The following is a 19037-nucleotide window of genomic DNA, read 5'->3' as shown; positions in this document are numbered from 1 at the left end:
CCTGCATCTGCTCTCCATCAGTGTGGTATGTGCTAGACTAGAGAGCCTTTGATCCCCCTCCCCTCCACTCCACAGTTTGTGTTTGCATGTGTGAGTGAGTCAGTCGTCAGAGAGCGCGAGAGAGAAAAGGTTGTTGTTCTCTTCTTCTTTTTTTCACAGACAATACTCTGTGGATAAAGGCGGAAAGAGACAGTGCCACAAAAGAGCAGTAAATACTCATTAGGCTTTAAGGGCAGCCTGGAGGACTGTTGGTTCAAGGCACAAAGTAGCTTGATCCCCATGCACAACTGCTGAAGAAGCAGAAGTTCACCCCTCCGTACTATTAATGGACAAGTATGTGCAGCCATGAACGGAACTAACAAATGCCATGGATTAATCTGAGTTGTATTACTTACAGATGGAAAGACAAGATTAGTACATCAGAAAAAGCATCAAAGCGTGTCCCAGTCACTTTTCTATTATATCCTACAGTTGCCAGGCGTTTTCTTTTTGGGTGATGCAGTGGGGTAGGCCTATGGAGGAGTAGAACAGCAGACCAGGGGGCCTGGTACCTTTGTTTTTGTGTTAAGTGTTATTGCACTTTGAAATTGAACACCAGTTCAAACAGGCAGCTAGCTATACACACAGGGGGCCCGAGAGAGTGAGGCACCCCACACCTCCAACCTTGCGGATTCTAATGAAAACAGGACAGAGACAGTAAAGTGTTGATGAGGTTGCCAGACAAACATGTAGAAGTGGCACATTCACCAGAAAGGTGTGACAACAATTGGACTTGCAGTATGGGATATGAGAAGTGGGTGACATGGCACTTGTAAGTGAAGAAGTGACACCACCATATTCTCAAAGTGTGGACATTAAGATTATGTTATGTGAAATCTTTCTTGTTGGCAACTAATCAAACTTTGACCAGAGGTGTTTACAATGTACCCATTTGAACGTAATGGCATTTTTTTTACCTCACTATGGGCATAGGGAACTATGAAACTATAGGAAATCAAATTCGAGCAGTTACCTCAATGTATTATTGCATATATCATACATTTGTATCCACTTGTATTTGCGGATAACTAATAGGTCGGGTTATTTGCAACTGATATAACTAACACAATTGAACAAAATAAGCAGCCAGACCATTTTCTAACATTAATTTGAAATGTAAACAGAGAAGGGTTTGATGATGATCCCTTTAAGAATTCCCAGATTGTACTCTTTGTTTACATAATAGAAGGTGCGATCCGCATGGACCATATGAGGAGGTCGCGAGAGGGAAGTCCACTCTGAAAACGGTGGTTTTGATTCCCAATATACTGAAGAGAACCTCGTCAATTTAGCACCTAGTCTAGAGAAATTAGCTTGTGTTTGTGTTTGAGTTTCTACGATTTAAAATATTGCCTAAAATGTAACATGCAACCTGTTGTTAAAAGGAGACTTGGCAAAGTGACACCCCCTCCACAAAGTGCAGAAGAAGTGAATGGTACAGTCCGCCCCCCCCCCCCCCCCCCCGTTGTTTGTGTCTGTGCTTACTCTTAGTTCAGAGCGGATTCAACCGCCAAGTTGTGATATAGCTCAATTAATGTCTCTCTAAAGCGCTATGTCACGTTAAACAACTTTGTGACCAGTTGATCCAACAGGAAAGTGGACTTTCGTCGTAATAGACACCTATGCGACTGGATATTACTGCCAAAAATGCCGGCTTCCTGTGTTTTCTGAGGGGGGTTCCGTGTGATTTTCGAGCACATTCAGACTGAGACACACTGAAGCCAGAAGCTCCATGTTTTCTTCAAGCCAGGAGGAGTACTGCGCCCCGTCTAAAGACCCGGTGAAATACGGGGAGCTGGTGGTATTAGGGTAAGTAACGTACGTCTAACAAATAATGGTGTCTAGCTGTGGCGTATGCAGCGGCTACTTTAAAGTCCCTTCCAAAGCTGATGAAACCTATAGCGTGTACCTGTCTGTCTCAATATAAAGTTTTTACGAGAGGCCCTCCATAGAAGTTATATTTTTAAATCCCTTTAGTAGTACGACGGTGTCGATTGCCGAAAATAACACATCTAGAAGCCAACAACGCAACGCATTGTTTCGGCAAGCGATGCCCCCTTTGGCGACTAAGGTTTTTTTTAGAAGACTAGTACTGCGTAAACTTTAATCAGTGTAATGGCACCATCATGTTCCCAAAGCCAACTCCACGGTTATTCTATTCTGTACGACGAGAGACAAAACGTAGACTCCGCAGAAATCTGACCGAGTGCTCACGTTACTCAACAAACCAGACACGTGCGCAATAACGAGTGTTTCCATTTCCCGAGCTGGTATTAACAGTTTCATTCCATTTATCCAGGCACAAGATATAAAGGCAAAATGGCCATCCATTAACACATAGCTTTGTACCTAAATAACTGCACTTCGTTTGTTTGTTTTCAGTATTATGGATAAACAGTGAATAAACACATTGTTCCACCACCATGACTGACTGCTGCTGCTGCGCAGTGCGCACTTTCCTACCTAAAGTTGGGTTCGTGGAGTTTGAGGAATTCGGAAGTGGTGATGGCCCCCTCCCCCAGCTCTCAGTCGACTACACACTTTAATGTAGAGCTATCTGTTTGCTGTTTGGCACTTTAGGGCCAGAACGTATAGAGACAGACAGAGTACAGGTCTATCTGTAGACTGACTGGGACCCAGACTGACGGAAAGGTTGCAGGTCTATCTGTAGACTAGCTCTGATCCATAACCTTCTACTATCTGTAGACCTGGACCCAGAGACAGACAGACCACATGTCTATCTGTAGGCCTGGAGTCCTGGACCCAGAGACAGACAGACCACAGGTCTATTTGTAGGTCATAATCTAGAGCGAGAATAAGACCACAGATTTTCTTTTCATAACAAATCTCTCTCTCACTCGCACGCACGTCGCGCACACACTAAGAAGAGTTGCTACAATATGTTTCTCCAAAGCTGACATGGCAGATGTTTCTATAAAGAGCACATGCATAAGGGTTTCATTTTATGTTTGAGTTACACACGCAAGGTGGTGCACAAACATGCATAAGATTCGCTTGGGACAGGGCTTTCATTTCAAAAGTTGTTAATGTTTTTGCATAACAACAGCATCTTATACAAAGGCCATACCACAGACAGGACATTTAGAAATATCACATTGTCTTGTTCTAATGTTGATTTCTGTAAAGGTTATGTAGGAAACTAGGGAGGACAACTCAATTCTCTTTAATATACCAGTTTATCCTTGTCTTTATTGAATTCAATTAATCTACAGCCCAACATCTGTGTGGATATGCCCAATTAAGCCATGTTTATAAACGTCATCAAAGTTAATACACTGATAAATAAAATGGCAATGAATGGCACGACTTGTGTCTAAATAAGGCTTTAGGCTGAAAAGAAAAGCTAGGCAGATGTAATGAGCATCCCAATATAGGCAGTCTGGGACTACTGTGTAACACCATTCAGGCACAATTATTAAATGCTTCTGAATAAACTTGTCAGAGTACTTTGATTGGAAAGGTGTGATTATTATACATTAATTAGGGTATGTAAATATTCATCAGCCATGTTCAGGTTTATGTGAATTATATTGATAAAATGCATTGAATTGGGTGCATTAATATCTTGGCACTTAAGCCATATATAAATAATGTATACTTAATTATATGATGACTAGTAGCGAAATAGACAGATCTGCTTTTTTCTCTATTCTTGAAGAATTATTTTACAAAGTTGAGCAAATTGTTCCCAAAACATGGATGCTAGAGTTAATGTGGTTATTGAAAGAATTAAATGAACTGGGTGAAAGCTTGATATTATTACTAAGCAATGCGTCCTCCCACAGACTCACAGACATGGTCATATCATTATTACAAGGCGTAAAAGTGCTGACTGCTTATTACCCCCAACGTTGAAAGTGTGGGGTGATGGAAGTTGATGCTTTTGCCTTTGCAATGCTTTCTCGCAGGAAAAACCATAGGGCAGACTGTATATTTTGATCACACTGCATGTAGAAACACTGCCATGTCATCACATCCTCTAGGATTAATGCTGATGGTGGACAAGATAGCCTATAGTATAATGGAAACAAAGGTTGTTTGAGTAGCCATTCTCTCAATGGTTTGTTTTCCATGACCAAAGGTGGCTTTTGTGCCTCCATGGCTCCTCCCTGGCTCTGCCTGGCAGCATTTGGTCTGGCACTGCCGGGGCAGTGAGCAGGCTGCGTGAGTGGGTACCCTGGGAATGAATGAATGGATGGATTGATCCAGAGTTTCAGACCCAGTCTCTGCCTCTCTCTACTACCTCTGTTCATTGTGGCTTGGGGAGACTGATCCTATTGATATGAAGTTTGTACATCGCTCCCTCAAGAACCAATGGTAAAAGGATGTGGAGAAGACCAACTTGGGGTCATGTCTGTCTTCCACCCTGATGAACACAGATAACCATCTACAACAAATCTGTCATAGACTTGATGAGATGTAAATAATGCACAGAGCAAGGCCAAAGCACTGAAAGCAGGCACGTTTATTGTGTCCTGGAGTGTGCAGAAATCCACCTAGTCCGGCTTGAACTCTTGTGTACAATGGTTGGTCTGACCCCCAGTCACATCACATGATTCTGTAGCCTCTCTGTCATTCACAATGAGAGTTAGCACTTGACAGTAGACTAGTAATCATATCTCCCTCTGCTATCCTCTCCAGTTGGCATGACTTATGTAGCGCAAACCTGGAGGACAGGTGATGATAGTCGCAAGCCTCTAATCCCTGCTGGGGATTGGAAGGTAAATCCGCTGTCTGTCTGGCACGGGTCGAAAGGGAAACGATTGCAATTAGTTGGAGGCACAACCAAACTAGCGATACAATGCAAAGTGTGGTTGCCGCAAATGCTTACATGGGCCCCTCCCACTAATTTTGCTAGTCAATTACAATGTCAAGTCACCCCTGTGATTATATGGAAGTAATTCGGAAGGGATTTATCCCACAAAAATCATGTTTTTGCAACAAACGGTTACATTTTTTGCATTTGCGGTGCCCCTATGGATGAAAATGGAATTGCTTTTGGCTCTGTGTTGATGCCATCACCCAGGCCATGTGATTCAAATTTGGGGTGGATTGGACGTTTGGTTCATGATTTGTGGCATTCTTTTGTATCATAGGCTAAGGCCGCTCCCACTAACTTCGATGACGATTAAGGCCGGTAAAAAAAAAATCTAAAATTATGTGGATTTTCTTGGGGCGGTACTAACCCACATTAACAAAATGTATCTGTAAGCTCACACATGTCGCAGACTTAGCATCATCACTTTGTATGATATCTATCAGTTATCGTCTGCTCATGGATATGATCATATACATGTCTCTGTGGGTGGGTTGTCCTCCAGGCCGGCTCTCTGCTTTCTGCTGACTGGGACCATGTGTTTCCTTGCCTGGCCAGCCGTGTGGAGACAGGGGACAGGTGGCCCAGCCTTAAGAGCCTATAAGAGGGAGGTGGGTTAGGAGCAGGAAGAAGCTGTGGTCTGTGCCGTTTGTGTTTTTATGTTCAAAGGTTTGGCAGACATATTGGATTATTTAGCGGTTGGTAGAGTTCATTCTTTTTTCATGATATATTGGCATATAAACCTGACCTCATGAAGTCTTTGATGCATCATTTACCATTGCATAAAGTGTGAGTCAGTTCAACGCACTGTGGTTATGTGTGGAGAGGGAGTGTAACAGAAGGCCTGTGTGTTGGATTGGAGCAGAGCATGGGGTGTCCCAGCTGTAGTAACCAGCTGGTGGATAGGGAAAGGGTCGGTCAGACCGGAAGGGTCTCGTCCATTCACCGCCAACTGGAAGAAAAGTTTGACAGGGAGGGTATGGGAAGCAACAGTGTGAAAGGACCAACAAAATGGACCAAACTTTCAGGTGTGCTTTGTATTTACTTTGAACGAGTCCCTGGAGTTTCCAGGCATGGTTGAGCTTTAGCCATGTGAATCAGAGCTCCACCCAGATTCGTCAGTGAGGTGGGGAACCTGACGCACATCCTAAATCCTGCTCCTGCCTGTGATGTATATTATGGGACCACATGGAACAACTGTAGTTTATGCAGAGCTGCCTTGCTGAAACCACGACAAGCACCAACGTGCATTATGTAATAATAATAACGAGAACAATCCAAGGTGACGCTTTCAGTTTCTAATGGGGAGAAATGTACTTCCAGTGATGCAACGAGCACAAAGCTGCTTCAAAAAAGGCTGCAATGTTTTGGTGTAATTAATAGTGATGTGCACTGAAACAAATTTTTAAAGAAACAGTGATTTTGTAACCAACTAGCCTACACAGCTAGTCTAAAATTAAGGGAACACTTGGAAAACAGCCCAAACTGATGACATTTAAATTTGTGGTGGGCAATAGCAAAAATACAAGTTTTTCAGGCTCAAAAATCTTATTGCAGTTCTTTTTCTTATACCGTTATAGGCATTACTACAAACACACATTTCCTTAATAAAAAAAACAAAAACATAGCCCTACACTGCCTACAGGGTAACAAAAAGTGTGCTCCTCTGAGACTGATTGCCAGGCTGTGTTGCATATACTACAGTGTTATCGTCAAACCATGATTTCAGCTCCACCCCTCCCTCATAATACCTCTGTATAACGGCATCTTTGTTTTCAATGCCCGTCAGCCAAGCTTAGTTTTAGCCCGATTGTATACTCCATCATACGGTGGTATCACACGACAAAATAGAAGGTCTACAAGCTCACAATGCATCACAATGCATGTGACCTAGGCTGGTAGATCAACTATTTTCACCCCACGACACCATTATAATTATGACAAGGCATAAATACATTGTTTTTTGATGTGTCAAATGCACGTGTGTGTCAGTGTGAAGCTCAACAGCTGTACTGTCTGTAGCCCTTTAGGCTGCTCAGTGCCACTTTAGGTCACCCAGCTGTATTGCAAATTTGCAGCTGTTGCTACTCTAAACAGACAGACATACATACATAGAGACACACGGCCAGTTATTGGAGTAGTGTGCACCGCTCAAAAAGTAACAAATCAGTGAAATCAACATGACACAACATAATGTCCCACAACATATTCCCAAACACAAATTGTGCCCAAGTGGATGAACTTGCCAATTGTATTATTTATGGATTTTTATTGTGTGGGGGACGGGAAAGGGAGTGAGACATACTGGGCAATAGCCCTTGTTAGTTGAGGACTTGAAAAGGTTTGTTGTGTTGCAAATCCATGATATCCATCCAAAGTGCAAACCTTCATTTTGTAAGGTTTGGGGCTCCACTGCAGCTGCCGGGCGTCTGTCAGAATGTTCCCTCTTAAATCAGTGAATGGTGCTACACCGCCGTTACCCTGCGCGTTGCGTTTGGACGGCATCACCCATTAAATATAGAACTGCAATAACTAATAGAACCTGCACTCAATCACAGTATGTATGTATAACATTAGAATGTCTCTGTAAAGGAAGATCATGGAGACATTTTAATCTCGTTTTATCACACACCCCTAATTTTGATCTATAAGGGGAATCCATGGTCAATTCGGGTTAACTTCACTGAATGGAAGTGTGCTGCTCCATCAAGGATTCTGACACCATTTACCATGCTGCTTGTCTTCTGAAAAATATTTTATTTTTTATGGAGGGACAGACAGTAGGCTGACAGGAAATGGGGGATGACATGCAGTAAAGGCCGCCGGGATCGGGAGTCGAACCCGCGGCACACTGCCAGACGGAATTACCAGCTAAGGTGCCTGGACCGCTGAGCCACGGCCCAGGCCAAAGATTGTTGTTTTACAGTAACTTTTACCATGAAGCAGCCACTGCATTACAATGCGGAAAATTACATGAAATGACCTTAATGATGGAGTGCCATAGTTCTGTGTCTCTGGAGTTAACATTACTCTAAGTCTAATAGACCCCCAGGTGTGGTTATAATAGTCAAATATGTCAAATAAAGCCTTTGAGTCAAAAGGCCCAATCGAAATACACCACAGAGCACAGACACACTAAAATCATCCCCTCCGATAACCCCTCCCCATTATCATATGACATCTGTGGGTGTGGCTTCAGTTCAGGTGGGTGGGCTCGGAGGAAAGCCTGGTCTGTGTTCCTAAATGTGTTTTCCGGTCAAGGCATGGTTTAGATAAAAAATTAAAAACAATTACGAAAAAAATCACCGGTACTTTGTTTTGGTCCCAGCCCCCCCCCCCCATAGAGTTATGCTTCTGCTATTTGTTTTTAGTCTCGCCAGTCTCTACGAGTTAAAAAGTAAAGTAATAAAATATGGATATGCCAAACGAACTATTCCACTCATTTCCAAACAATTTTTGGGGAAAGAACTGTCTCAAAGAGTTCTAATCTAAAGGTTAAAAATGATACTGTAGCTTTTCCTCTAAGCTCTGGGAATTTTGCCTGAAATCACATCCAGATCATTACTAAGAGATGCATTTCATACATCTCTCTCGACAGTGTCTGTGGATCTGAGCTGATCCTCTTCTGTAGTAGTTAAGCTTGACATACTTTTGGAATTGAAGCACAAGCCTCCTCAATTGACCACTGATAATGATGTTAGTCTTTACTTCCACTGTCCTTGTGTCACACAACCAAACTGAATGATCTGTTGTTAGAATGTGCTGATGTTTCTCTCCTACCTCTGTGTCTGACAGGTACAATGGCTCTCTGCCCAATGGAGATCGGGGTAGAAGGAAAAGCAGATTTGCCCTATACAGGAGGACCAAAGCTAACGGTGTTAAGCCAAGCACCGTACACATCCTCAACACACCACAGGCCAGCAAGGTAAAGAATGGATGTGTTGTTCTGTGAAACAATTGCCCTCTGGTTAATATTCTGTCAAACGGTCAAAACATGGCTGTTTTCATGTCAACAGGGATACAAAGTGCCATGTAAATGGTCAATCACCTAAATAAAACGATCATGAGACTTTTGCGTGGTGGTGGCTGCAAAACATTAGGTTTATTTGTGTCTTAGAAGCAATGTTGAGTTCAAGCTAACTACTGTTTTCTTGGTGGACCTCAGTGTTGACATTTCCAGTACAATGACTGCATAACGTAGCCAGGCCTCTTTGCTTTGCTCTGTGGCAGAGTGCCTGCCAGAAACCGCCCAGGCCAGTATAACTCGTCTGTCCTCTTGCATTCCATCCTCTGGTTACCTAGCAAAAACTGCCAAACAAGCCAAAGGGCCATGCTTACATCTGCACCTCTGCGTCCAATATTTCAGACACTTGTTGGAGTTTTGTCCCTGGCCCAGGGCCCTTGGGTTCAGCTTACTCTCGCATAATGGAACCTGACAATAATATCAGCTTGAGGTTTTTCTGTGTTTTGTGCCAATCAAACACAGATGAGAGTGTGCAGAATCTTGCATTGATTCTACAGTATATATTAGCTTATGTAGGTTTTCTTAGGAATTATTTCTCACATGGTCTGGCCTATAAGTATTGTTGTACTTGTTGTACCTTGCTGTACTAGGGGTGTAACACACCATAATGAATAGTGCACTTTATCACATACCCAGCCTTTATTTGCGCTGGGTGAGAAGAGTGATGAAAAGACATGAGAGGGTGATAGCTGATATCAGCCCTAGGGCTGATAACTGGTAAATGGACATGCAACATACTTCAGTCACCTAATCACACACACCCGCAATTGCGTAACATCATTAAACATTATTTGTTAGGTGTTATTCCCCTTCCGATGCCGGTGGCAACGATGCAAGGCCTGATCCAACCTGCTCATCGGCAGTTAGGGTTTCAGTGTCTTATTCAAGGACACTTGGACATGCATGCTCCTGAGTCTCTGCTGCACTTCAGAGAACCGTTATCTTAGCCGCTGTTACTTAGCAGCTGATCAATCAGCACAGGCTAAGGTGCCTATCGCAGTGAGTGTTCTCGCTATGAAAGGAACGCTGCTGACTTCGTTGATCAAATGCTTTCTCCTCATTAACTAAATAAGGCTTTGGTTATGTGATAAACAAATTATTGTCTGGGCATTTGCTCGTGGTAGCCAACCTCCAGCAAATTCCTGGGTGATGTATCTGTGGGCTAGAGGTGTGGGTCTGACTTGACCTTCCTCTTCACCTCCGCTTCCTTCTGTCACACTGTTGCCAGGCCCTGGACCAGGAGGGTAAACAAAGGAATATGTTGTTGCAGTTGGCCAACCCTCTACTCCCAGCTGTGTACACATAGTCTAAAATAGCAAGCAGTCCTTTAGAAGCAAGCAGTGAGAGCAGCCTGTTTGGAAACATGCCTTCCTCCTCCCTTGCTGATTCTATAAGTTTAAGCTACTGTTGAATTCATACAAACAGAAGGTGATATTGAAAGAAACCTTTTTATAAATTATCCTCTACTGTCTTGGAGCCTGTCCACCCTGGGTTCCTTCCCACAATGCAGCTGTCTCATGCAAATGAGCTAAAAACACTGTCTGAGAACTGAGAGGGTGAAACAAGCACCAGTCACATGTCTGTACACACACTGTTGCTCATGGCACATAATGACTGGAGCTCTCATGGTCTCTGGCACTGCCAGCCTCCTATTCAAATCCTGTCTCTGTCCTCTAATCTCCATTCTTGATCTACTGTACATTTTTATTTCCTTTGCTATGGACATGTTTCTTTGTCACCTTTGGGGTTGCATGTTATTTTGGCTGTGTGACAATTTGCTCACTGGGTCCTTTTCAAGTGTTTTTGGGCGCTAATTGTCAAACAGGTGGATGAGTCGAGGCACTATGCGATAGAGTTTAGATCCGCTCCGCTATACCAGCTGACAAGTGACAACGTCTGTCTGCCTCTGATGTTACTGCAGAATATGGCAGCGGAAGCTGCAAGCGATGACCCATTTTCCCCCTCTCTACCCAAACACACACATGATGACGATCATGACGGAGAGGGGAGATGTTTAGGGAAATGGAAATCACAGATTACAGTGGGATGGCAATGGCATGTGGAAAAGTGTATGTGAGCCGGGGCCCGATTGGCTCCAATCCAGAACACACACGTACACACCCCTCCACACATTCTGAGCTGAGCCGATGGCCAAGCCTGTGTGTGTTATGGTCACTGTCATAGGAGTGTTACTTCACAGGAACATAATGCTCCTGCAACTCCCATTCCAGGAATTCCTGGCTGGAACCTTTTTGTTTTCCATCCAGTAATATAACAAGAGCTTTCTTTCTCTTTCTCTTTTCCTCATCTGTGATTCCGCTTGCAGAATGCATTTAGATACTTCCCATTTGTAAACCTGTTGACGCTCTGTGGCTGCATGGTCCAGCATTTGAAGGAACAGACTCTTGTCACATGGTTTCCTCCTGATTTCATAATGGCAACAACACAGACAAGACGACGAAAATAAACGGACCCCGTTGTCGTCGTCGTTTTTACTGGGGCTGTTTGTTTAAGCATAGTGTGTGAACAATAACAACATGCAGTGACTTACTTTGTTGTGTTCCAGGCTGTGAACTGCAAAGGCCAGCACAGTATCTCCTACACCCTGTCCAGGAACCAGACGGTAGTGGTCGAGTACTGTCATGACAAAGATACAGACATGTTTCAGGTTAGTGGTACAACAATCTCTGCTACACCTTTCAAGATTTTTTTTGTTTTACAATTCACATTATATATATATATTATTATATATATATTATTATATATATTATTATATATATATATATCATCCTATATATCTGGTATTTTCTATCATAAGTGTTTGTGTTATACGTTCCTCCCCCTGTGAGCAGGGGCTCTGTCTGTGTGTCTACTGTAAGCCTAAAGGTCCCCCTAGCATTAAACTGAATGTACAGCAAAGAGACGGCTCCTCTCCCAGCAGAGTGAAGACACGTGCTTCACATTCAGGCCTTTATTGTGTCCATGTGTCTGTGAACGCTACTAGGTCAACAGAAACGCAGACACACAGTGGAGAAGGGGAGACGATTAAAAGAGGGGCAGTGAGAGGGTCAAGGACAAAAGTTTTGACCAAAAAACTATAAAGGAAATGCCAAAAAAAAGCCTTCAGAAGAAACAAAAACAAATGCCTTGGGCGGAATACTAACATGAACAAATAGGCCTTTATACGTTTTTCATACAGCCCATTAGTGAACACTCAGAGTAACAGAAGACCAATTCTCATCGCCCATAACGTTTGGACTTTTTACGTCCTTGCACATGTGTGGTTCACATTATTATTTTTACGAGCCACATTTTCGGCAAAGTGTAACAAAGTGTGGCCTTGTCGTCATCAGAGTCGTGTAGACTGTGGTAATGTATATCAGTGGACCCGCTCAGTTAACCCATTTTAGGCGAGAACCCCTTTTGGTGTTAGCATTATGTTATGCTTTAGCTATTTAAAAATAGCAGATCTACAAGCTCATAGCGCACGCTACGAGCTTGTAGGTCTGCTATTTTTGAAAAATCAAAGAACGACTGACATAGAAACACAGCTTTTTCAGAAAACTGTCATATTCAAACAGACATTTTTAGAATCTGATCTCAGGTCAGAATGGGTTAAATGAACACTATTTGGGTCCCAGAGATAGAAAATCATATCAAATGGAGCCACGTCTGTGGCCTCACTCATATCAAACTGGGGGTCCTTGAAATGAAAAAGGTTGAGAATATCTGCTGTAGGCCCTGGACCGCTGGTGTAGTGGTCCAGGCACCTAGGCTGCCTGACATTGTGTCGCAGGTTAACTTAATTTCTGCATTGTTCCACAGATTGGCCGTTCCACAGAGAGCCCTATAGACTTTGTAGTGACGGACACTGTGTCGGGGGGACAAGAGGGAGAGGAAGCTCCCATCACTCAAAGCACCATCTCCCGCTTCGCCTGCAGAGTGGTCTGTGAGCGAGTCCCGCCCTTCACCGCCCGCATCTTTGCAGCTGGCTTTGACTCTTCCAAAAATATCTTTCTCGGGGTAATTATTGATATACTGTTGTACACTAATATTGTATCCGTAGGAGTTAGGGACCACTTGTTTTAGGACAAGCCCCGCTGGAAGGGTTCAAGCACCGCTTTCACGGGCGGGACTTCTAAAACGTCACTGGTTAGTGGTTACATCTTCAAATATCATTCAAAACGCCAGTGGAGCAGTGACCTTAGTTGCTAACGAGACTAACGAGGCTTGGCTATGAATCCAGTCCCCCAGGATCAAATCCCATGGTGGACAGAACCATTTTTATTTTATTGGTTGGGTTTAGGCATAGTTTTCTTTCACTGATGTTATGGTTTGGATTAAGGGTAGGTTTCAGCATAGTTTTACTGAGGTTATGGTTAGGATTAAGATTAGGGTTAGTCATGGTTTTACTGAGGTTATGGTTAGTAAAACTATGCCTAAACCTAACCTTAATCCTGAGGTTAGTGTTAGTCTTGGGTTTTACTGAGGTTGTGGTTAGGTTTAGTCATAATTCAATTCAAACTAAATTCCAGACACACAGCGGGTCCATAGAGTACATGCAACAAAACAAATAGTTTTACTGAGTTGGGCCTAGGCTTTTTCAGATGGTATACCATATTACCATTATTATTCCCTGCGTGGCATGTGCACGTATAGGCTATACACTTGTGTGTGGTCAATGGATGAAATGATTAGCATACGCTTTTTCCCCCAAAACCTTGGCGCGACATACTACGATTACTATGTATATAGCGTTTAACAGTAGAACACAGCACTTGGTTGGGGTTAAGCACATGTAAACACAGACTCGCGCACGCAAGGTCCAAGCTGACACAGCGGAGCACTCCCTATCCCCGTTCCAGACGATCAAAAGCCACGTCTTCCAGCCCAACTCCTACCGATACAATGATCTCATACTGTACATACATGCCACCCCTTTTTTGCAGTGGCTATATCATGTGAAAAGAGGAATGCTAACATGTCTCCGTCTCACTCGCAGGAAAAAGCTGCCAAGTGGAAGAACCCAGATGGCCACATGGACGGGTTGACGACCAACGGCGTGTTGGTGATGCACCCCAGGGGCGGGTTCACAGAGGAGTCCAAGCCCGGTGTTTGGAGGGAGATCTCCGTGTGCGGGGACGTATACACTCTGAGAGAGACTCGATCGGCACAAACCCGCGGCAAACTGGTTAGTAGTCCCCCTTCATCTCTCTCTCATACACATTATATGTGTCTTCAATTAGATACTTCTGGGGCTGTGATGAAACTTAACAATCACAGAACACACAAACTCTCGATTACTCTGTTTTGCGATGATATACCAGACGGCACTAGACTTAAAGTAAATCACATTATATGCACAGTGTCGGCATTCTTTCACATTAATTTATTGTCCCACTGGAGTGAAATGTCTAAACGCTACATTGCCCCCTGCAGGTGGAGAATGAGAGCAACGTGCTGCAGGATGGTTCCCTGGTGGACCTGTGTGGAGCTACCCTGTTGTGGCGCACAGCCGATGGCCTCTTCCACACCCCCACCCAGAAACACCTGGAGGCTTTGCGGCAGGAGATCAACGCGGCACGTCCCCAGTGTCCTGTGGGTCTCAACACCCTGGCCTTTCCCAGCATGCAGCGCAGCCGTGCCCTTTCCTCTCTGGAGGACAAGCAGCCCTGGGTCTACCTGGCCTGCGGCCACGTGCACGGCTACCACAACTGGGGCCATCGTTCGGAACAAGAGCCCAACGCCCAGCGGGAGTGCCCCATGTGCCGGACGGTGGGGCCCTATGTGCCGCTGTGGTTGGGTTGCGAGCCCGCCTTCTATGTGGACACGGGCGCGCCCACGCATGCCTTCGTACCGTGCGGACACGTGTGCTCGGAGAAGTCGACCAAGTACTGGTCCGAGATCCCGCTACCTCACGGTACCCACGCCTTCCACGCCGCCTGTCCGTTCTGTGCCACCCAGCTCAACCTCACCCAGGGCTGTGCCAAGCTCATCTTCCAGGGCCCCATTGACTGAGACTGGGGTTCTGCTCTTGGGAAGAGATTAGGCAGCAATGCCGACATGCTGTGAAACTGTTAAGATTATTTTGTGCTTTCTCTTATGATTTCTTTATTTTTTATTTTTTTGCCCAACTGTGGAAAGGAGTGAATCCCATCGAGGCTCCTCATATACTGTGGATTCTGCACATGGTTTGTGTGCTGAGGTTCGGGGGAGAGGAACCTTCAGAGGTCCGTTACGTAGTGCTTTTATCCGGGTCGTCCTCTGGCTGTATGGACGGCCCCTGTTGGATTCAAACGTTCAAATGTTAAACACACACATGGCAGCCTCCTCAAACATGTTAAACACACTGCACCACACATGGCAGCCTCCTCCAAACATGTTAAACACACTGCACCACACATGGCAGCCTCCTCCAAAGTGAATTAACTGTTCCAACTGTTCAGCCAACAAGCTGCTTTTCACCCCAGTTTTAGAGTTGGCTTGTCTTGGGCCGCTCGCCTCATATCACAGTCACAGGGCCACGGGATGAGGGTCCTAGTAGGAGTGAGCCGTTTTCACTACTTGCCATAAATCCTTAGTCTGAACAGGTGTAGTTTGGGGTCTGCTGAGAAGCGGAAGAGAGAATGTGCGCGCGCATTTGTAGTCTGGTTCCTGTTGGGTCTGACACACATGGTTTTTTACAGAGCCAGACAGCTGGACTGCTGGCTGGGAGGAAGACCCATGGAGTCCACAGAGGGTCATGGCTAACGAGTAAAATAGTCCCGATTGGGCCCTCAGCCCTGAGACGATAACGGCATCCATGTTGTGCATCCAGTGGTGGATGCCAGTCCACTTGGTAAACAGACAACAGCCCCTTTTGTTTCTTTACAGAGATGTATTCCAGTGCCTCCAGTCCCATTGAAACAGTGGGAATATTTTTGCTACATGAGAAAAGCTATTTTGTTGAAGATGGTTTTGCCTACAACAAAACGTATCATGAAATGTTAACTCACACAAAAGTTCTTCACATTTTTATGTCAGAAAAGATATTTTACTACACTGAGGCCCTACGGTTTTGTAATGAAAATGTTAATATATATTTTTTCTCTCGTGTAACTATTGTGTATGTTTGTGTGGGTTGGATTGTGTGGGCGTGCTTAAAACTTCTTGTTCTGCTAAACATGGAGACAGTTCATGCCCCCCCCTGTGATTGCAACCATAACCGTGAGAGCACAAGAATCACCCTTGTGTGACTCGACAATGAATGTATTCAAATACATTGACTTTCCTCACCATCAGTGCTTTATCCTGAATTATGCCATTCATTTTTGCACAATGGCAAAGCGGTTTCCCTTAAGAACGTACTGTAAAACACTGTGGTTGTGAATGGCTTCTCCATCTGTGTTGAGAGAGAGAGAATGAATGGAAGTGTACTCCCATGCACGTCAATCCACACCTGCAGGTTCGATGTGGTTCTTTTTGCCCCACACTCACATGTACTGTGTTCGATCTGCACTGTTCTTAGCTTTATCCCCTGCTGGGTCTGATCCAATGATTTATACACCAATAAACCTGGGCACAGTCACAGAAGCATCGCATGATTATACCAAATATAAGGAACAGTCTCTCGCTGCCACCCCTCCTCCCAACCTCCTCCCAATCCAAAGCGTTCCCATAAATGATCCAAGCCAAACTTACTATCACTGTGGAATGCCGACAGCTCTGGATTACAGTTGGGGCTGTTTGGTTGCACTCATCAGCTCCATGAAAATGATATTATCGCACACAATGCCAAATTTGTTAATCCAGTTGTGTGTACAATAGATGAATAAAATTGGCCAAAACCCTGATGTTAAGTGCAAATCTATTGAAAATAAAGAACTCGGAGACCATTCTGTGCACTGCTGTTTGCAATGTTGGCTTGCTGGACTGTGCCCAATCTGCCCATATGTAGTTGAAATTGACCACTAGTTTATTGAATAGGGTAGTGAGCATGGTGAGAGCAGTGTTCCAATTATAGCTTTTAAGCATTTGTCCAAATTGCATTGTCGGCTAAAAAGGTCAAAGTGAGTGACACTCAACGCTTTTGTTAAGAGTCCAAATACATGAACTCTGGGCCACAAAACTGTCATTAACGGTGGACTTCTGAGGTTCTTTCTTCACCCGTCTGTCCTGAAGAGAAACACTTGGCAGTATGAAGCCATTAGCAGCAGCAGCATGACACTGACAGGACACACGGGTCCTTGAATGGCTTGATATTTCTAATAACGGTTAATATAACTGCCATGCAGGTTCAAGGACTGAGCCACGTTCTACAGTAGCATTCCTCTTAACACATTTCAGCTGAACGACGGTGCCCATTGCTGTAGAGACTGTTGCTCTGTTAACAGCTGCAACGTACGTTGCTGCCACAAACATTCCTCCTTGGTAAACATGGGTGGGGCCCTCAGTTCACACAAGGGCTTGTTCTATAAGTTTGTCTGCTGCAGGAATTCTGTTCACAGGCCATAGAACGCACTGATTATCATCCGAATGCTGCGTTGCAAAGAATAAACCGATTTTTAAAAACGTTTGAGTATAGCGAGTTTGTATTCTTGTGGTAGAATGTCTGCCTTCAGCCCTGCTCAAATGATGACAGCCTTGAAAGAAATGTATAATCATAATCCAGAATAGGCTTATGATGAGCTTGTGTTATTCAAGTGCTTCTCTATGCTGTCCAAGAGTCATTCCATTAAAGGTAATGCTCTGAGACCCTGAGGCTATTTGGAAAAAGATTTGCATCATCACATCTAAGTTTTAACTTGTGATGTATACAGAATGTGATGCAGATGTATTTTTGTGCAATGGAAAAGTTCCTCTTTTTACTCTCTGCAACTTGATTTCAACTGCATATGTCTGAGCTGTGTAGTCACAGCATAACTAGTGTCTGATAATTCAGTTGCATACGTGTTTCATCATTCCTCAGTATGAGCATTTCTCCACTATCTTGGTTGCCAAATTGACACCGAATGTTGAAAACTCAATAGAGCACAGCATTTTCTTTAGAATATGGTGCACGTCTTTTTGTTCTCTTAAAGTCTGTTTTGTTCAATGAAATGTTACACATGATTAATATAATTGTAATTCTCACCATACTATAGCCTAGGCATAACATGTGTGACGGCTGTATTCCCTGGTGCTCTGTGATGCAATTACCCTTGCAAGCCACAGGAGGGCACTACCTCATCAACAATGACAATATTGGCACTAGGGGACCAAAGCATCAAACAACCTATAACAGAGCAAAGACATGGAAGATTGATGTTGAATATAAAGGAGATAGTAAAATACATGACAAACCCTTAGCTAGTAATAATACATTAATTAACTGAATTAACTTTCCTACGGCTGTAGCTTAATAAGGTCGTAGGCTATGTGTAATTTGCCACAACGAATGAGAAAGATGAGTAATAAGAAGCCCATGTATTTATGTAAGAACTTGGATATTTACTCAATTTCATTACATTTAGAGTAAATCATTTCTGCCTTTTGGAATATAAAAACAGCTGTTCTCAGATAATATAGACATGAACGTCTCATGCCTTCCTCAAATTAAATGCAGTGCAATATATTTATATTAACATTAAGAAATCTCTATGGAAAATATTATTATTTTGCATATCATTTCTAGTCTTTATGTTCATCCACATTGATGGTGACAATTTCCATCTCTTTGCATGGGAAGTCCATCGCCCCTATAATAAGGATGTATGGAAAGGATTTAAATACATAACATGTCAGTCAGGCATTTGGGGTAGGGATGGAGCAGTGGGATGCCGTGCTTGCTAATTAACATTGCTACAGTGGATGTGAGGGGGGTTCATGTGCTGTTTTTCTGAATGACAGAAAAGACAGGGAAGGTGACAGCATGCTAATGTAGAGATCACTGGTTGGCTCCCCTGCCTTAAGCAGGGCAGGGTTATGCAAATAAAGTAGAATCATGATACAATTACTTTTTGTATCTTCTCTTTCTTTCATAAGATAACACTGATGCTGACTTAGGTATATAAAGTAAAATCACACCCGTGTGAAGTGAGGGGCGCTCTTATCATTGTGCATCAGCATGACGTAAAATAGACAATGTACACTATGACGTAAAATTGTCCATTGTCAATG

The 19037-nt window shown here is 43.7% G+C and overlaps 1 protein-coding gene across 1 annotated transcript; it reads left to right on the top strand.

Annotated features, from left to right (window-relative positions):
- The first annotated feature begins 1541 nt into the window (after positions 1–1541).
- Positions 1542–17450, top strand: peli2 (pellino E3 ubiquitin protein ligase family member 2). Its single transcript, XM_080784694.1, has 6 exons — positions 1542–1848; positions 8672–8801; positions 11467–11568; positions 12726–12923; positions 13903–14091; positions 14340–17450. The coding sequence occupies exons 1-6, from the start codon at positions 1772–1774 to the stop codon at positions 14916–14918; spliced, it is 1275 nt and encodes a 424-aa protein (XP_080640820.1). The 5' UTR covers positions 1542–1771; the 3' UTR covers positions 14919–17450.
- The last annotated feature ends 1587 nt before the right edge of the window (positions 17451–19037 follow it).

This window comes from Protomyctophum bolini (assembly GCF_963924005.1).
Source record: "Protomyctophum bolini genome assembly, chromosome: 15".
Lineage (NCBI taxonomy): Eukaryota > Metazoa > Chordata > Actinopteri > Myctophiformes > Myctophidae > Protomyctophum > Protomyctophum bolini.
Note: the sequence above shows the minus strand (reverse complement) of the source record. Positions and strands in the feature narration are given on the sequence as shown.

Bases quoted from the DNA above. Each gene is read 5' to 3' on its own strand.
- peli2 (XM_080784694.1), top strand. From the start codon at position 1,772: ATGTTTTCTTCAAGCCAGGAGGAGTACTGCGCCCCGTCTAAAGACCCG. The intron at 11,569-12,725 runs GTTAGTGGTACA...ATTGTTCCACAG, and splicing joins AAGATACAGACATGTTTCAG to ATTGGCCGTTCCACAGAGAG. The intron at 14,092-14,339 runs GTTAGTAGTCCC...TGCCCCCTGCAG, and splicing joins CACAAACCCGCGGCAAACTG to GTGGAGAATGAGAGCAACGT.